General features: G+C 37.4%; 1 protein-coding gene across 1 annotated transcript in view; it reads right to left on the bottom strand.

Moving 5' to 3' along the window:
- The window catches only part of LOC141518385 (proton-coupled amino acid transporter 1-like), a 29,696-nt gene extending 12,625 nt beyond the window's left edge, over positions 1-17,071 (bottom strand). Inside the window, exons 1-6 of the mRNA XM_074230363.1 lie at positions 16,784-17,071; positions 12,439-12,529; positions 11,754-11,842; positions 9,094-9,189; positions 3,131-3,215; positions 284-502 (exon numbers count right to left, since the gene is read on the bottom strand). Of these exons, the coding sequence (XP_074086464.1) occupies positions 284-502; positions 3,131-3,215; positions 9,094-9,189; positions 11,754-11,842; positions 12,439-12,529; positions 16,784-16,980 (777 nt within the window). The 5' untranslated portion in view covers positions 16,981-17,071. The remainder of the gene's footprint in view (positions 1-283; positions 503-3,130; positions 3,216-9,093; positions 9,190-11,753; positions 11,843-12,438; positions 12,530-16,783) is intronic.
- Between the last annotated feature and the right edge of the window lie 1,211 nt (positions 17,072-18,282).

Below are 18,282 nucleotides of genomic sequence, written 5' to 3'. Positions count from 1 at the left end.
ATTGAAGCTGGTACTAACTGATCTGATACTGATTGACTGCTCAGGAATTTCAAAAGATAACCTATCCTTCTACTCTTCTTTCTTTGATCAACAAATAAAAAGAGGTTGCATTCATCTGAAGAAACCAAGATATGTTGTTTTTCCTGAAGTTCCAGATACTACCAAAATCCTTGGAGGTCTCGTTTATCAATTTATAAATAATTGAGTTGGTGACAGTGGAAGGGGATTTCTATTTGGAAGTCTAGGTGTTAAAGGCCCCAGTGAGGTAATGACCATGACATACCTGAACAACATATTGGTAGATCACAACCAGACTGACAGCCATACTTATGTTGGCTAACATGGAGAAGATGGACAAGACTCTGAGGTTCCGGATAAATACCAGCAGTATTAAGAAGGGCAGGAAACTGAGCATGTAGAGTCGTGAGTCAATAGTAGGTGTCAAGGTCACAGTCTCATTGGTATAGCAGTTAGTGGTAGTTGTATTGGCTGCTTCTATCACCTGATAAGAGGAATATGTAGTTATTCATCTCCCCCAAATAATTCTTTGACCAAGTCAAAAACTGGCTTTCTTTCTTGACTCTTCATTATTTACAGGACGAAGTCCAAACTCCTCAGCCTGGTATTCAGGATCTTCCATTATCTGGTTCCAACCTACACTTCCACATTTGCTACAGTCAAACTAGTATATCCACTATTCTCCAACAGTGACTCATGCTTTCCTACCTTCCTATTCTTGTTGCTGTGAATTCTTGTCACCTCAAATACTCTACCTACTTTTTCTGTCCCTTCCTAACTCAATCCTGCCTTCCCAAATTTCAAAGTCTAGCCCAAGTACCATCTACTGACTTATTCTAGGAAGACTTCTCTAATCTTTCTAGTGCATAGGGGTCTTCTGAACTTCCTTACTATCTATCCTATTAATTGGGCAGTTAATTACATAGCACCTAATAATACCTTGAACTATTTCTGAACCTATGTTCCTATTCAACTTTTCATATTAATATCAACTCAATTGCAGGCTCCTTCAAGTCAGGAATTGTATATTATACTTCTTAGTGTTGCCCACAGCTATTAAGGAAGGGCTGATTAAGGAGATACTTAACATTTTAAGTAGAAGTACATGCACAACATATGTGCTAGACAGACAAAGGCAAAAATCAAACTATCCCTGCTCTCAGAAGTTTACTGCATAGAAATTATAGTCTGTCCAATTTATATTCTCAATAAATTTGTTGTTTGGATTAAGTGTCAGGAACTCTGGATTTGAAGCCAAAACTTCTAGATTTAATTCTACCTCTCCTAGCACAATAAGCAGTACCTTTGAAGCCAGAGAACCTAGGTTTAAATTTTTTTCTAATACCTTCATGGACTTCAGTTTTCCTATTCACAAATTGAAATCAGAGATCTAGAATTGGAAGGGGTCTTAGAATTCACCTTGTTCAACCTCTCATTTTATACTTAAGGAACTGAGGTCTGTTAAGCTTAAAGTCAAGGCTCATCTAATTACTTGACCAAAGTCAATGTCAGAAGGGATTTGAATCAGGCCCTCTGATTCCAATGTCAGTGCTAAACCACTGTACTATATAGCCTCCCTCAAACTATAGACCAAATAATTGCTAAGGTTCTTTTCAGTTAAAAAAAAAATTGTCAAGAAATCAAGTACAACTTAGTTATTTTTTTATGTGTCTACTTATTCAAAGGATTATAGGATTTAAAAGATGGAAAGACACTTAAAGGTCATCTGGCCTGACCCGTCTTTTTGTTGATAAGAATCAGATGTCTAGAAAGGTTCAATGATTCATCCAAGGAAATGCAGGTATTTTGGCAAATCAAGAACATGATTCGTGATCCCAGCATCACTGTCATTATATAATTTTAGTCTTGCAGGTAAGTATCTGTCATCTGGGATCCACAAGTAGCAGAATTTGGAGTGGGAGGAATAAGAAACACAATTATTTTGCAATTTCTTATGAATTAACAGTATAGAAATTCCTCAACTATATGATGGACTAATATTGGAAAATTCCCAAGTCCTATGCAAGAATCTTGTCTTCTGTTGTAACAACTAATTGATGACCTTGGATGAGAGACTCTACAGTTTTATTTTAAAAGAATCTTTTCACAATTGTAAAAATATTTAGTCTCTTTGCCTTTTTTCCCTATCCAAACAAAGTTTTCTTAGTCTGATAATAATTCCTATCACTTATATTCCAAATACTTCCCTTTTCTTCCTTCCCAGATTCCCTTCTTTCTCTACCCTTTCTTCTCCTGTCACCTAATGCTCATTGGCTGTAACTGGAACTGGAAGGTTAACAGAAACCATATCTGTACTCTAGGATTTGTCATCAGCTAGAGCAAGTTCCTTAGCTAATAAATCTCTTTTCTTTCAGTTTGGCCTCTTACTTTTGACCTACTAATCCAACTCCCACTGATGCATATGTTTGTCCTAAGAGGTCAAGAGAATTCTCCCAGAGTGACAAAAATGTTGAGAGCCTGTATTTCAAAAGATTATCTTTGGGTAACTGTTTTAAAAATGAATACTCATGATTGTCAAAAGATATAGGGCTAAGTGTCAGCTTCATACCACTTAGAGTCCCTGTTTCTTTACTTAAGAGGTAGGAATAATAATATTTGTACCATTTCATAGGTTAGTTGTTAGGATCAAATGTAATAAAGTATGCAAAGTGATTTATTTCCAAAAAAGTTACATAAAATGTGAGCTATTTTTGTTAATTATCAGTGAAATAGTTTGGTTTAACTACTTTCAAAGTAGTGACTAATGTAAGTTTCAAGTTATAAAAAAAATCCTAGAAAAATCAGAACTATTCATTCTAAATTCAAAGAGTTCCTAAACTTGCATCCTAATTTGTATTTGTTTTGGTAAATATGTCAAAATACTTCAGTTAATAGCTGCACATGGCCTGAAGGTTATAAGATTCATTCATCCCAACTCTTAAGCTCAGGGCCCCAACCCAACCTAGTATTAAGTTTGACATAGGGCCATATACCAAGATTAGATAAGTGCTCTGGATAGATGCATGATTCAGAGACCTTTCATTTGGCAAGAAGTTTGAATTTAAGTAACTCTGTCTCTGTTTCATAAAAACAAATACAAGAAAATTCCTACCTGTTTTATATTATCAGCCAGAAAAACAAAATATACACAGCAGAATCCCAACTGAGTGATAATCAGGAAAAAACTTATAAGATGCCTAGGAAGGAGAGAGAAAAAAACACATATGCTTTTGAAAGCTATAGTGTACATTTGGATTTTTCAATATAAATTTCATCCCCAAATTCTCCACTAAAGCCCCCACCACTCCAGCCTCCATGATAATGCCATTTTAAGCTTCTTTAGGTATCATTAGTAATGAAAACATTTCAACAAGGAAAGGCCAGTCAAAAGTACACTCTTTTTTTTTTTTTTGCAAGGCAAATGGAGTTAAGTGGCTTGCCCAAGACCACACAGGTAATTATTAAGTGTCTGAGACTGGATCTGAACCCAGGTACTCCTGACTCCAAGGCCAGTGCTTTATCCACTATGCCACCTAGCTGCCCCGCAAAAGTACACTCTTAAGAAGGTTGATAACAATACATTTTCATCTTTAAGTGAGAGTCCTCTACTTTTTGTACCCAACCCTTCCCTAAACAAATGATCAGCAAGGGCAGTATTGATGTGCTCAGTATGGTATCTGTCAGATGGCAACAGCCATGCCCTGCCAAGCATCAACTGTTAGCAGCACTAGCTATCAATCCAAGGAAGGAAAGGTAAAGATGTGGGACAGGAAAGCAGTGTCTCAAACCCAAGAAGTCAATTAATCACCATGTCTTTCCTGAAAACAGGCCAAGTCCAACCTAATCAACTTTAAGGGAGACCCTAATGTTGGACTGATTTCCAAGTTTTCTGATGGGGATTGAGTCATCAGGAATACCATGGAATTCTGGAGGCAAGATTATCATACCATAGGAAGCCCTATCACTACAGTATTTGGTATTCTTGCTTTAACTGGTTTTCTGAATCTTCTATAACTTAGGACAGCAAAGAACAGAGACCTTACTAGTGGGACCTACAAGTTTGTGGTCAACTAGGAGAGGTTAGATTGTTGAATGGAGCAGCCAGATGTGTGAAGAGTGATGGCAGCCACTGAGACCAGGTCTCAGGGTGTGCTAATTAGGTTCTAAACCAATAGTTTGCTCTTAAAATTTCCCTAGGCTCTACTCTTAAGGAATGACACCTAAGAAAGACAATAGGTTTACTGGGTTTCTATTGCCAAATAATTCATCACTTAGCGGCTAACCTATTATTAATATGCTACTTTGTTACCTATACTGTGTCTGCTACCTGAGGAAGAACCCAGCATCATCCCTTAGGATATCAGTAACCCTTTATGTGCTCAGTCATGCCCTAAATCCACATTGTCTGTAGGACCTGCCACAAGTGGCACATCATTGGCAATGTGAACCTTTGAGAACATAGGCTGACTTTCTACCACACTGAGGCACTCGAGTATGATCCTCATGATTTGTGTCAGAAGAAATGGCTAGAGAATCTCTGTCCCTAGCTAATTCTGCAGGGACCCTGCATTAGGAGAGTTCAGGAACTCTATGTCCCCATTGTGGCTTGAGGCCAGCGGAAACACTCTCAGGATTCTGAGATTCCACTTCTCTATGCTTGACCCTAGAGTGAGAATATGGTACCAGGAACTGTCTTCCTTAATTCAGAGTTCTGGGAGTATATATCAGGGAGGATCCTGGTTTTGACAGGGCAACAATCCTTTGGCTAATGATTTGTTAAGAGATATTTCATTACTGACATCATAGGGAGATGAATTTGAGCAAGACTACAGGGCAGGGTGGGGAAAAGAGCCAAATTTAAGAATTACCAGTAGCTTGGGTTTGAATCCCTCTCTAGATAGATAAATGTGACCAAGCTACCTAACCTTTCTGAGTCTCCCATCTGTATCACCAACCTCCACATTATATTGGAAGATAAAAGAGAGATACACGAAAAATGCATGGTCATAAATGGCTTAGAACCTGATTTTAAGAGTATGGCTCAATGGATAGAGTTAATGGCTCTGAAGTCAGAATTACCTGTATTTTAATCAAGCCTCAGACACTTAATAGCTATATGATTCTAGGCAAATTGCTTGACATCTGATTGCCTCATTTTCTTTACCTACAAAATAAAAATACCTTCCATAGTACTTCCCAGGGTTGTTGTGGAGATCAATCAGATAATATTTGCAAAGCACTCTTCTAAATATAAATCACATATGTAAATGCTAGCAATTATTATTTTTTTATCATAGTTATTCCTCCACTGGAGTTCTAAATTACAACCTCACAAAAATAGAATAACAAATTATTTATTGACTCTAATAATACTTTTATACTTCCAAAAGATAGAAGAATCAGGGGCGGCTAGGTGGCGTAGTGGATAGAGCACTGGCCCTGGAGTCAGGAGTACCTGGGTTCAAATCTGATCTCAGACACTTAATAATTACCTAGCTGTGTGGCCTTGGACAAGCCACTTAACCCTGTTTGCCTTGCAACCCCCCCCCCAAAAAAGATAGAAGAATCAAAGGGGGAGGAAGACTCTCTTTTATCTGATTCTCACTAACAGTAAAGAACCGGTTGTTGGAGTAAAAAGAAAGTTTGGAAACTTAAAAAGGGGGAAGTCACTTCTATCTTAGTTTGTGACAGAAGAAAGAAAAATCTATAGTTTCACATGCACCCCAGAATTTGAAAGAACAGATTTCAAAGGGTTCAAAGGAAGGATTGTATGTCATTGGCTAAAATCTTAAAGGATAAATAAGCCAAAGAGGGAATGGAAGTTCTTAAGAATGAAATTCTGAGGACACAAAGAGAAACAGTTCCAATGAAGGAGAAGGCAAGCTTTATAAAATGATCACTATGGGATGCAGGAGAAACTCTCTAACCAACTTTAATTTTAAAGACATATTAAGAAGATGGAAGCAAAAGCAAGTGATCAGTCAGCAAGAATTTATTAAGCACTTACTCAATGTCAAATACAAATACAGGATACAAATACAAAGAATAAAATAATTACTACTTAAGGGGCTTATATTCTAACAAGTAACAGGATGAAGATAAAAACAAAACCTAGTCTTATAAAAACTGTAATGAGTGCTAATATTCAGAATGAGCTGATACTGGTGAAGAAGACATATACAACAAAAACTAAAAGAAAATTGCTTTTTATTTTATTAGATCACTGCTCAGTATGGATACATCTATGATAAAGAGTGATAGAGAGAAAGCAAAGCTACTCCTGAGAAGGAGAAAGATCTTTGAACTGAAAAGAATAAATGTGACTACACATAATTGACCCCAAAATAGGTGATACCCAAAAGAGCATATAGTTGATGAATTCAAGTCACCTGGTCCAAGTTAACTACATATTCTGATACTGAAAACAAGATAATAAATAAAAACTGGTGAATTTGATTATTGAGCTATTATTAGTCATCACTGAAAGGTTGCAGAGAAATAGAATGATATCATTGGCAACTGTTGTTTTGATTTTTCAAGAAAAAAAAGAAGAAAGAAGAAGTAGAAGAGGAAGATGAAGAATAAAAAAGAAAATGCAATCTCCATAAATTAGAGGTCAGTAAGACTGACTTAGCATTCTTGCAAAAATCTAGTGAATATCTTGAAAGGAAAGCATTATTTTTATATAGTGCATAATTTTATCCAAAACAAGTCATTCTAGTCAAGCTTTATTTCTTTTTTGACAGGAATAATACACTAGTAGAAAAGAGTAATGTTGTAAAAAGAGTTTTACCTAATTTTAAAATAAATTCTTTTATTCTTCTCATATGGCAAAGATGGGAAGATGGAAATTAGGCCTTTAGATGGATTGTTTAATGGGAAGGGGCTATCATTAATAGTTCAATTTCAATTTAGAAAGAGGTCTCCAGTGGAGCATAGAAATTTGACCCTGTGTTGTTTGATATTATTAGTCAGTGACTTGGATAAAGGCATAGATGCTTACTAGATTTTCAGATGAACCAAAGTTGGTAGGGAGAGCAAATACATTGGTGACAGTCAGGATTTTTAAAAATTTGAATAGGTTAGCATCTGGGTTGGATCAAATAGGATTAAATTTCAGTTTTCTACTTGGTTGAAAAATAAATCAATCTCACAAAAGAAAACTGTACATGCAGCTCATCTCATAAAGAACTGGGAGGAGGGTGTTAGTTTAGTCAGCTGTAAACTCAAGAGCAGTCAAGCATGATATGGCAAGAAAGGAACTTTATGTGATCTAAGGTGACAATGAAAGACAAAGTTTCTAGGAATAAAGAAGAAACATTCCTCTATACTCTCCCCTTATCAGATTACATCTGGACTACTGCATTCAGTTCTGGCACCAGAGTATAATATAGACCAAAATTTCTTAATTCAGTCTGTATGAATTTTTTGAAAAACAATTTTGATAATTTTAACTGATCTCCTATTTTGTCCTATATATTTTATTTTGTGCACTTAAAAGTATTGTTCTGAGAAGGGATTTGTAGAATTCATCAGATTGTCAAAGGGGTCTAGGACACAAAAAAAGGTTAAGAAGGTCCAATCTAGACTTTTAGTTCCCTGGGGATGGAGCAGAAAGATTACTGAAATTTTCTTTTTAGTAAAATAGCAAGCATATATATAGTATTTGTAGGTCCACAAGGCTATTTACATGTTATCTCACTTAGTCTTCACAATAGCCCTGCATAATAAGTGCTATTATTATTTGTATTTGACAGATACAAAAAAAACAAGTGACAGGAGTAAAGTGATACTAGGAAGTATCTGAGGCAGGATTCAAACTCAGGTCTTCCTGATTCCAAATATAATGTTCAATTTACTATGCCACCTCTATGTATACATTTAAATATAGCAGAGTGTGTGGGAGAAAAATTGGAATTTCTAAAATTTGAATGAAGATTAGTAAAGACACTTGTCTCTATAAATTAATTCTCTTTCAGAAAGGATACGGGCAAGCTAGGGATAAAATGACAAACTACTCCAATATTTTTGCCAAGAAAACCCTAAATGAGGTTATGAAAGGAATAAATTGATAAGTTGGAAAAAATGAGCTGGAAGGTAACCAGAATGACCTTGGGATCATGCTATGTGGATCTTGAAGGAATTGAAGATTTAGCCTTACAAAGAGAAGTCATAGTCAAAAAGATACTCCCTACCCTTAAATTTTTGAAGGGAAGATGTGGAAGATGTATTAGATGTCTTTTCCTTGCTCCCAAAGGGCAGTACTTGGAATCATCAAAAGAAATTTCAGAGGGATAAATATTGGTATGTTGTAAAAGAAAAAGTCTCCTGATAATTAGAGTGATCGAAAACAGAATAAACTGCTGGGGATAAACAGTCTGGCAAGAAATGTCTCTAAAAATCTTTATTCAAAGTTCCCGTATTATGCACTGTTTGAGTAGGTACCCAAAAAGCAAATGTCAAAAGTTCTTTCCATGGAGCTGAAAGTCTTTAGAGAGCAGCTAGGTGGCACATCTAGTAGAGGACTGGGCCTGGATTCAGAAAACAATCTGAATTCAAATCTGGTCTCAGACACTGACTATGTGACCCTAAGAAAGTCACTAAAAAAATACTATTTGTCTCAGTTTCCAATCTGTAAAATGGAGATATTAACTCTCAGAGCTGTTGTGAAGATTAAATGAAATAATAATTATAAAATACTTAGCACAATACCTAGTATTTAGTAAGCACTATATACATGTTAGCTATCATTGTTGTTATTGTTAGAGAACAAGGGCAGACAGAGCCTGGGAAAATTTGGTTTCCTAAGGAACCATATGTAATTGGCATAAAAAATTTTCATAAATTAAGTGTCCACTATTTATAAAATTCAAAGTTGGATGTCAAGAATTTTATGGTTTAAAGTCATGGTCTCTTCCCTCAAGGAGCTTACAGTCTAGGAGACAGAAAACTCCAGTGCAATTCTTTGTGTTACCAATATTTTCTCTTTTCAGGTCAAGAGGCTTCCCAAAGAACTTAATGGAACACCAAGATATTTGATCCCCTTCCCGGTAAGAGAACTGTGCCTATTGTTACCTTCCCCATATGGCATGCTTCTGGAGCCAAGAGCTAGGGCTGACCTTTAGCCCATACATTACTGCATCACCATAGTCCAAAAAGGGCTTCTGTAACCTGGGGGAAAAGGATAATACAAAATATTAGTTGTCACCCAACATTTCCTTGTTTTTTATAACAAGCCTGAGGTAGATAGTAGACATACAATTGGTCATAGATTACAGATTATCTCTGAGTCTCAGTTTCTTGAAGTAACTTAGTCCTGGGTCACAGAATCAAAACCATTAGCAGTCAAAATACATTATCCGTGAACAGTCAAACCCCTATGATGTAAGTGTTATTGAATTAGGGGATTTTGAAATAATATGTGATTATAAAGGCAGTTAGATGGTCAGGCTGCTAGGTGGTACAGTGGACAGAGGATCAGGCTTTGAGACAGGAAAACCTGAGCTCAAATGTGAAGTCAAATATTTATTAGCTGGGGGACCCTGGGCAAGTCATCTAACCATGCTTGCCTCATGTTTTTCATCTGTAAAATGAACTGGAGAAGGAAATGGCAAACTACTCCAGCATCTTTGCCAAGAAAACCCCAAATGGAGTCAGAAAGAATTGAATTTGACTGAAATGATTGAACAGTATAAATACTTATTATGAATTGGGGGGGGGGGTTAAGAAAAATAAAAATCTGTAGCTATACACTTTAAGATATCATCAATTGCAGGCCATATTTAGGTTGACCCAAACTCAATTTGGGGAAATAGTATGACCTAGATTCATATCATTAAGGATGATGACAGTCTAAAATTTAAACTCTAATTTTCTGAGCCCAAATTCAGTTCTCTTTCCACTTTATTATCTGCCTCTGAAAAATGGAGTCAACAATACTTTCATTCTCTATTTGTGGTAAGGAAAGGCCTTTGAAAACTAATGTACTAATGGAAATCAGGAATGAGAGAACAGAAAAAACCTTTTCTATAATTAACTAAGCAATTGAACAGATATGTATTAAACACTTATTATGTGTATCTTTGTTATCTAGGAAGCATAAAAAAAAAAAAGAGTCCCTATCTTCAAGGGTTTACTATCCTATGAGGCAGGCAGGGCACGATATATTCTCTAGTAAGTATCATGCAGAGCAAAATCTCATAAAGGCAAAGTCAAAATCCAGTCAAAATATTTTAGGAAAATTAGAGAACATAATTACTTTCAGTTAATTATAGTCAGCTCTAGATAGTGGATAGAGCCCTACACCTAGAGTCAGGAAGACCTGAATTCAAATACTCCTCTCAGTTACTTATATTGGTAAATTTGGAGAGTGAAGTTTCATTTGAGTGATGAAGTTGCAAGGATTTTGGGTGGAAAGAGAGGAAGTGGAGGTAGTAGAAACAGAGGAAGAGGAGTGAGGATAACCTTTTTTTCTTGGAGTTTGGCAGAGAAAGGGAGAAACTTCAAAGACATTGATGAATCATAGTAGCAGAGAGATCTTCTGGAGTTGGCAAAAGGGAGCCAGGATAATTCCAATTCTCCTGGAGTACTGTGTTGAAGAGTGTGAGAGAAAAAACAGCTGATATTGAAGAGGATAGCTACTGATACAGCATTCTCTGGAGAACTCTAGGTCTCAATGAAGAATAATGGATGGATGGAACATGAGAAAAAGACATCTAAGATGAAGCTGTTTGTTCATTATAATATGTGAATTCCAGAGGACACAGCGGAAAGGGTGGGCAGGATTATTTTGGGATGTGGGTAGAGTTTGGAGATAGTTCACTTCTAGTAGGGCTGATAATTGAGGAATATGCTTCATGGCAGCATACTAGCCATAGGAATGAATGACAGATGAATAATAATGCTCACTATAATTGAGACATTATTGTCAAGAAAAAGTGAGTTGTGTAGGGCACTATTCTCCCTACCTTTGGGACCTCTGGGCAGGATCCTTATGGATCAAATCTCATGTGGTTCTACTAGAGGAATCATATACTATAGTAGCTGAAAGACTCCTTGTATATTCTATTTATTCCAACCCCTCACTGTAGAAATAAGAAATAGGCCCAAAGAAGACAAGCAATTTACTTAAAGTCACACAGTCAATTAGTGGTAATTTTGGGATTAGAGCTCAGTCTTTTGGTCCCTGAGTCAGGACTCTTTTTAATTACTAAATTCTAGACTGAACAGATCACTAGTCTGGCACATTCTTAATACCAATAGCTGGCATTTATAAAGCGTTTTTAAAGTTTGAAAAAATACCAAATCTCATGAGATAGGCATTATCCTCATTTTTCAGATAAAAATAATAGAGACCCAATTATTTAGGGTCAGAGGCAGAATTTAAACTTGGGTCTTCTTAGGTCAAGCTCAATAAGAAAGAGTAGAATTTTTTTTACAGAAGATAGAAGTGAGGTAAAGGCAGTTTAGAGAGGGTAGGATAGTTGGTGACTAGATAGGGATCTATTGCGGGTTTTGCAAAATTTTTCAAGTAGGAGTGACTCAACAACTTTTATTCTTTTGAAAAACAGATAGTAATTAGATAGTTTCATTTAAACTCTGAAAAAAATCATCCATTTGTTACATTAAGACCAGATAAACAAATGAAACATGGCCACATCAATATACACAGGGAACATAAATCTAAGTACAGAACCTTTTATTCAAGAGTAGTGAGGGAAGTAAATGTATCTTACCTGTGGCACAAGTGGTGAGAACACTTCACCAAGAGGCCCATGCAGTGCACAGCCACGATGCCCAGCAGTAGCAAACTAAGAGAACCCATCTTTAGAGAAGGGTTTGTGGTGAAAGGGGAAAGAAAAGAAGACATAGCTATGAAAAGCATAAGAGCTAGCAACGGCTGAGCAAAGACAACATTGTTAAAGTTTATCCTTAGGAAACAACCATCAGAATGTTCAAAAAAAAGTGATATATTTATCATATTAGTGGTGTAGTAAAGACTAACTATTCCTGGAAAAGACACAGATCTAGCTCAAATTCTTCTAACTTCCTGTGATCTTCCCTGATCACAGCCTTAACTCCATCTGATTTTTTAAAAAAAAATGGGGCAGGGGAGGAGAAAGTAGACTAGATAATCATGATTTCTTCAGTTCTGACAGTATGATTCTAAATGTATCACTTCAGGATATAACTTCAGAATTCAGCCATATATATACATTGTGATTTTTTTAAAAATCAGTTTAATAAAGATTTAGTGTTCTGTCTACCTTCTAAGGCACTCAGTGTCAGAAGGATCTTATCTTTTGGAAATTCAATTAAAGAATAAGCCTTCCTATTTCATTATCATAAATGAATGAATGAACGAACAAACAAATGAAAGTGATATCACCCCACCAACTCTTTCCCAGAGTAACCTCTTACCAAGAGCCCTGCATTCTTTACAGCTAGAGGTAGTCCCAGGAGTCCTGTGCCAATATTCCCTTTCAATAGGTGAATCAAAGTTTGAAATAATCTGTAGAGAAGTAGACAAGAGAGGGTCAGTGTGGAGGGAGTGGTGCCCCATATTCACCTCCCTGGCTGCAGTTCCAGCACCTGGTAGGACAAAGCAACAGAACTGGTTTAGGTAGTAACTACTGGTGCAATCTATGAGCTCCATTATCCTCTACAATAATATCTGGAATTAATGCCAATTACTCCATTAACTACCAGAGCACAGGAATCCAAAGACCTGTGGAAGGAATGTCCTATTTGCATTTCATGTGGAGACACCATGAAGAGGGAGAATCATTCAGGATAAAGGTTCTGTGGGGATCACCTGACCATGGAACTGATCACAGGTGAATATCCTAGAAAATCAATTCCTTGGGAGGTTGAAGAGGACAGAAACATGCACCTGAGTGACTGCAGTCTGACTACTAGACCTGTTGTGTTGACCAAAGGCAAAACAAACATCCCAGGACTGCAAATATTCTGGAAGAGCAAGACATCTTTCCCTGCCCCTTCTGCACCCATAAGCAAATTCATCTTTCTAATGCAAAACCCATATTATTCTCTTGTTCAAATTTTTCAATGGCATAGCAATGACTAAGGATAAAGTCCAGTTTCCTTAGTTTGATATTCTAGGCCAATATAGTACTAAGCAACCTCTTCATTCTTTGTGTCATACCCCCACCCCCGCCTTCATGTCTCTCTCTCTCTTCTCTCTCTCTCTCTCTCTCTCTCTCTCTCACACACACACACACACACACACACTCACACAAATACACTTTAAACTCCAGCTAAAATAAAGAACTCAGTTTCCTCCAGAAGCATCATATGCTTTGCCTTCTCTATTCCCAGGATTCTTCATCCTTGGTATGTTCTCCCTATCTTATGTCTCTGTTTGCCCCATCAAGGTGCACTTCAAAAGCTGTCTAGTCTATGAAGCCTTCTCTGATTATTTTTTCTACTTCACCTGAATGCAACTGGAAGTTATTTCTCCCTTCCTTGAGACCTCAAACCACTTAAGTGCATGACAGGAGCAGAATGTGCTATTCTTCATTGTGTGTGTGTGTGTGATCTCACCTGGTATAAGCTCCTTGAGTAAAAAAACTGTATAAATGAATTAACCCATACTGAATGTAAGGAAGGGTGAAAAAGAGAACAAGAGAACAGCAAACAAAAGATTACTGGAGTAAGAAGACTTGCATGCTGGTTCTGTCACTTAACTGGCAGTGTACCTTAGGCAAATCATTTCATTTTTATGAGCCTTAGCTTTCTCTTTTGTAAAGAGAAAGATTTGTATTACTTGCCTCATGGGTTTAAATGAGAAAAGGCCTATGATGCTCTTTGCAAACCTTAAAAACAGTATCCACTATTACCAAAAACAATAACAAAAGAAATTTCTTTTTTTTAATTTCTTTTATTAAGTTTTTTCAAGGCAAATGGGGTTAAGTGGCTTGCCCAAGGCCACACAGCTAGGTAATTATTAAGTGTCTGAGGTCAGATTTGAACTCAGGTACTCCTGACTCCAGGGCCAGTGCTCTATCCATTTCACCACCTAGCCGCCCCAACAAAAGAAATTTCTAATAATTTTAAAACAATTGTGAAAAAAAAAGCAACAATATCTCTATAAAGTGGGAGAAACAGGGTTCCTGAGTCCAAATGGTGCAGAGTTCCAGAATCCTAGGATTGGCAGTGATCTCAGGAGGTCATACAGTAAATTTCCAATTTCTGAGAACAAGACTAACAGAAATAACTCCCTATGGGGAAGGAGGCAGGAGGACCCAGTATTTATAAATAACTAAGAAAAGGGCCTACAGCCTCCTTTCTTAAGTCAGTCCAGAGTGGGTAATTGAGAAATACCAGCGATAGTTCAACTTAATAGCTGCTTCTGGCCTTAAGGTTCCCCACAATTCTCTACAGTGAAAAGTCAAAACCCAACCTCCTACCCAAGAGTGATCCTAGTGCTTTTGAGTGGGTAGGAGTTTCTTTTGTTTCACTTCAATTCATGTATAATAGGTTGAAATGACAAAATAACAGGAGCCCTGAGACTATACTAGAGGACAAGAGAACTCAACTGGTTCTTAAAGCAAGCAATATCAAGGTTGAAATGGACCTTAAAGGTCAAACCTCAAAGGTGAGAAAACTGAATGGTCTCCCAGGTAGTAAGAAGGAGTATAGCAATTGAATTTTCAATATTCTTTCCTCTATGATCCATTAAGCTGTCCTCCAAAGAGACAAGAACTGAATTGTGGAAAGTTACAGTTTTGTTCCCCCACATATACTTGGTCGCAGAGATGGTAGAAAATTGGTGGTATTCCTGGAAAATCTATAATATGCACTAAGGACTAAAACAAAATTCCCACAAGTGTACCCTTACCCTGTGTTAGTGGAAAGATAAATATCCAGCATGTCCCTCCTCCTTTGCCTCCTTACACTTGGACAAAATTAAACAGAAGTGGACTTTAGTTCATGTGTAAAAATAGTGTTTTTGAAGACATGGTAGAGAACTGTGATCATGGACTAAGAAAACATTTGTTTTGTCAGTAATAATTCCCTTTATCCTAGCAACCCAGACCCTCTCTTTATACATCTAAAACCTCTACTGTCTGATGAGCAATTATTCAGCTTGCTAAGTGTTAAGGAGAGCAATGAACACAGATCACAACCAAGCAGATGCTCTTTTTTTATTTCCATAAGCAAAAATATCACCCTATATAAGCCCTGCATTACCAAATGCTGGAGACAGGTTTCTTTTGCAACTAAGAAAGGGTAAATGGTTTACTTTTGAAATGTTTACTTAGCTTGGGAGCTCAAAATGAGCTAATATGTTTCTCTTGGGAATACTTAATCTTAAACACTCATTCCACCCCTCTCCAGAAACAATTAGAAAAAACCCTGGACTAGCAATCGGGAAACCCAAGGTTTAATCCTGGATGGATCACACACTTTCTGTGTGTCCTGAGGTAAATTTCTTTCTCCTCCCCAGTTCTGTTAATTGAAGAGGACTCCAATAGGTGATCTCTGTGGGGCATAGCAGTGCTCCCAATCTGTGATTTAGGTCATCTCTGCTTTAAGCACACTTGCAGCCAAGTGTCACTTTTGCATCACTTTGGAAATACTTCTCCAGGACAGGGAACTAAATTATAACTCAAGTTGGAGTTTGGGGAGTGTGCCCTCTGTCCCTGAATTCTCCACAACCCTAGGGGTTTTCCTTACAGGTAACCTACATAAAACAGATGTTGAAGACACAAACTTCTGTCCATTGGGCATCAATTCAAACAGATTAGTTGCAAAGAAACCCACATTGGACAATCCCTGGATAAGAAACAAAAACCATTACCCCAAGGAAAACCTTATCCTTCTGTTTATAATAGATCCAAGACAGTGTCTGAAAGAAAATCCAGAATGTTGTGCCCCAAATGCTTCTGAGGGGAAGCCTGCTCACTGACATTTGGTGGCGTTTCTACAATTTTTAACTGATGGGAAGGAAATTGGTAAGTCCAGTCTCACTGTCGTCATCTGCAAAAAGGAAATCATAATACTATTTATTCTCCCTTCCTCCTGGGATTATTAAGGTATTAGCATAAATACCACAAATTCCAAGGTTCTCCCAATGCTCTGATCCTAAATTTAGATATCATTTTTCTCTAGTTCAGGAATTTAACCTGGGGTACATGAACTCATTTTAAAAGTCAAGCCAACAAGCATCTATTAAACATCTACTAAACATTGGGGATACAAACAAAGGGAAATAACAAAAGTGGTCCCATTCTTGAGGAAGCACAATGTGTAAAGAATTACAAATAAGATATATGCAGTGTAAATTAGAGACCCTTTGACAGAGGAAGCAATAAAATGAAGGACAAGTTTCTTATAGCATAGGGAATTTTAAGACTTGAAGGAAGTCAGGAAAACTTTCCCCAATTAGGTTCTCCCAGGATGCCAAAAGTGTCTATACCACAAAAAAAAGGTCAAAGACCCCTGGCTGGCCTAGATGCATTCTTAGAGCAGTCCCAGGTTCTGCTCTGCATTCAGCCTTCTTTATAGATACAGCACAGTCAAGTAGAACTGAGTCTATAAAGTAGACCAACCTTCAGTGGCAAGAAGTTCTTATTTTAACTTTACAATGAACTTAATCTTCCCACATTTCAGTTTCTCCATTTGTCAGATGTCTCATCTCTCATCACAATCTACAAAGAACCAGAGGACAATCAAAGAATATTACAAACACAAGATAGAAGTAATCAGACCAAAAATGAAAATGACAGAATAAGTCACTCACGTTATTCCCTTGACCTTCTGGTTAGAATTTGGGTCAGAGCCATTGCTCCCACCCTCAGGGGTGCTCCCATCCCTTGAGTCGTTGTTACATTTGTTCTGGAGCTTCCAGGAGTTGTCTGGTAAGTTGACTGGACTAGAACTGAAGGTCTTAATCTTGAGCTCCAGGTCCCCATTTGGATTTTTATTTGGAGTAGCCATGGCTGTAGTCTCCAAAAGTGACTCAAAGTATTGTTAAAGTATGGGAAAGGTGCCCAATATAGAGGCAAACAGGTGCTTAGTACTAATGGACAATCACTGCTCAACTGACTGTGCCCTCACAGGCTGTCTTCAGAAGCTTAAATAAGGCTCCGCCCAACTCTCTTGGGCTAACACCTACTCTCCTTCCCTGAAGGGACCCAATGGAAGTGCCTTTTGGTTTCAAACTCTCCTAGAGCGCCAAAGAAGAGAAACCTGAAGTCTCTAATCAAACTAAAGTCCCTCAGCCCCCATGGCCAGCTTCTCTCTCTTATCCACATCCCACAGTGAATGATCTCCTGAAACAATCAACAGCTATTTATTAATTACCTATTATGTCCTGTATATTTTATTGATTGCCTACTATGAGTTATACACATTTATTGATTGCTAACTATATACTGTGCACTTTTCTAGGGGATACAAATAGAGTAAACATTTTTATATAGGCATATACAAAGTAATTGGGAGAGGTTGACCTAGACACTTCCTAGCTGTATAACCATAGGCAAATCACTTCACTCAGTTTGCCTCAATTTCCTCATCTGGAAAAATAAGTTAGAGAAGGGAATGGCAAATCACTCTGGTATCTCTGCCATGAAAACTCCAAAAGGGGTCATGGAGCAGGGAGACAACTGAAATGACTCAACAACAGCAAAAAAACTATAGCAGGTTCAGGAAAGATTTCATGCAGAAGTTGGTTCTTGAAAGAAGAGATTCCAAGAACATCGAGGTTTTTTTTCAAGAGACCTTTCCTGACTCCCTCAGTTATTAGTGTACCCACTCCTAGCAATCATTTTGTGTCTATTTCACAAGCATCCCATGCTGATATATCTCTGGACATGTCCTTCCTACCTACCAGGAGAAGTAAGGTTCATAAAATCAGAAACTTCTTCCTTTTTTATCTTTAGCTTCTCTCTTGTGCCCAACTAGTTAGGTACTTTAAAAATGCTAATTGGTTGATTGAATAGTACCCCCAAGGCCTGGGTGTGATCCCAGAACCACTAAACAATCTTTAAAGAGATATTTTAGCTTTGTACCTACGGGAAATCAGATTAGGACATTGGAGAGCTGCAGGATATGAGAATTTAAAGTAGATCTTGATGGGAAAAGTGAAGAGATTCTTCAGCATCTTAATGTAAACCCTGTTATCTTTTCCACTCATCCCATATTATATACAAATCTCTTTCTTCCAGGTAATTCTTAGATCCTTGCCTTATTTGTATTGTCTTTGCCCCCCAAAACTCAAAAGTCTTTATGCCAGTG

The sequence above is a fragment of the Macrotis lagotis genome, chromosome 1, assembly GCF_037893015.1.
Source record: "Macrotis lagotis isolate mMagLag1 chromosome 1, bilby.v1.9.chrom.fasta, whole genome shotgun sequence".
In the NCBI taxonomy this organism is placed as follows: Eukaryota; Metazoa; Chordata; class Mammalia; order Peramelemorphia; family Peramelidae; genus Macrotis; species Macrotis lagotis.
Note: the sequence above shows the minus strand (reverse complement) of the source record. Positions and strands in the feature narration are given on the sequence as shown.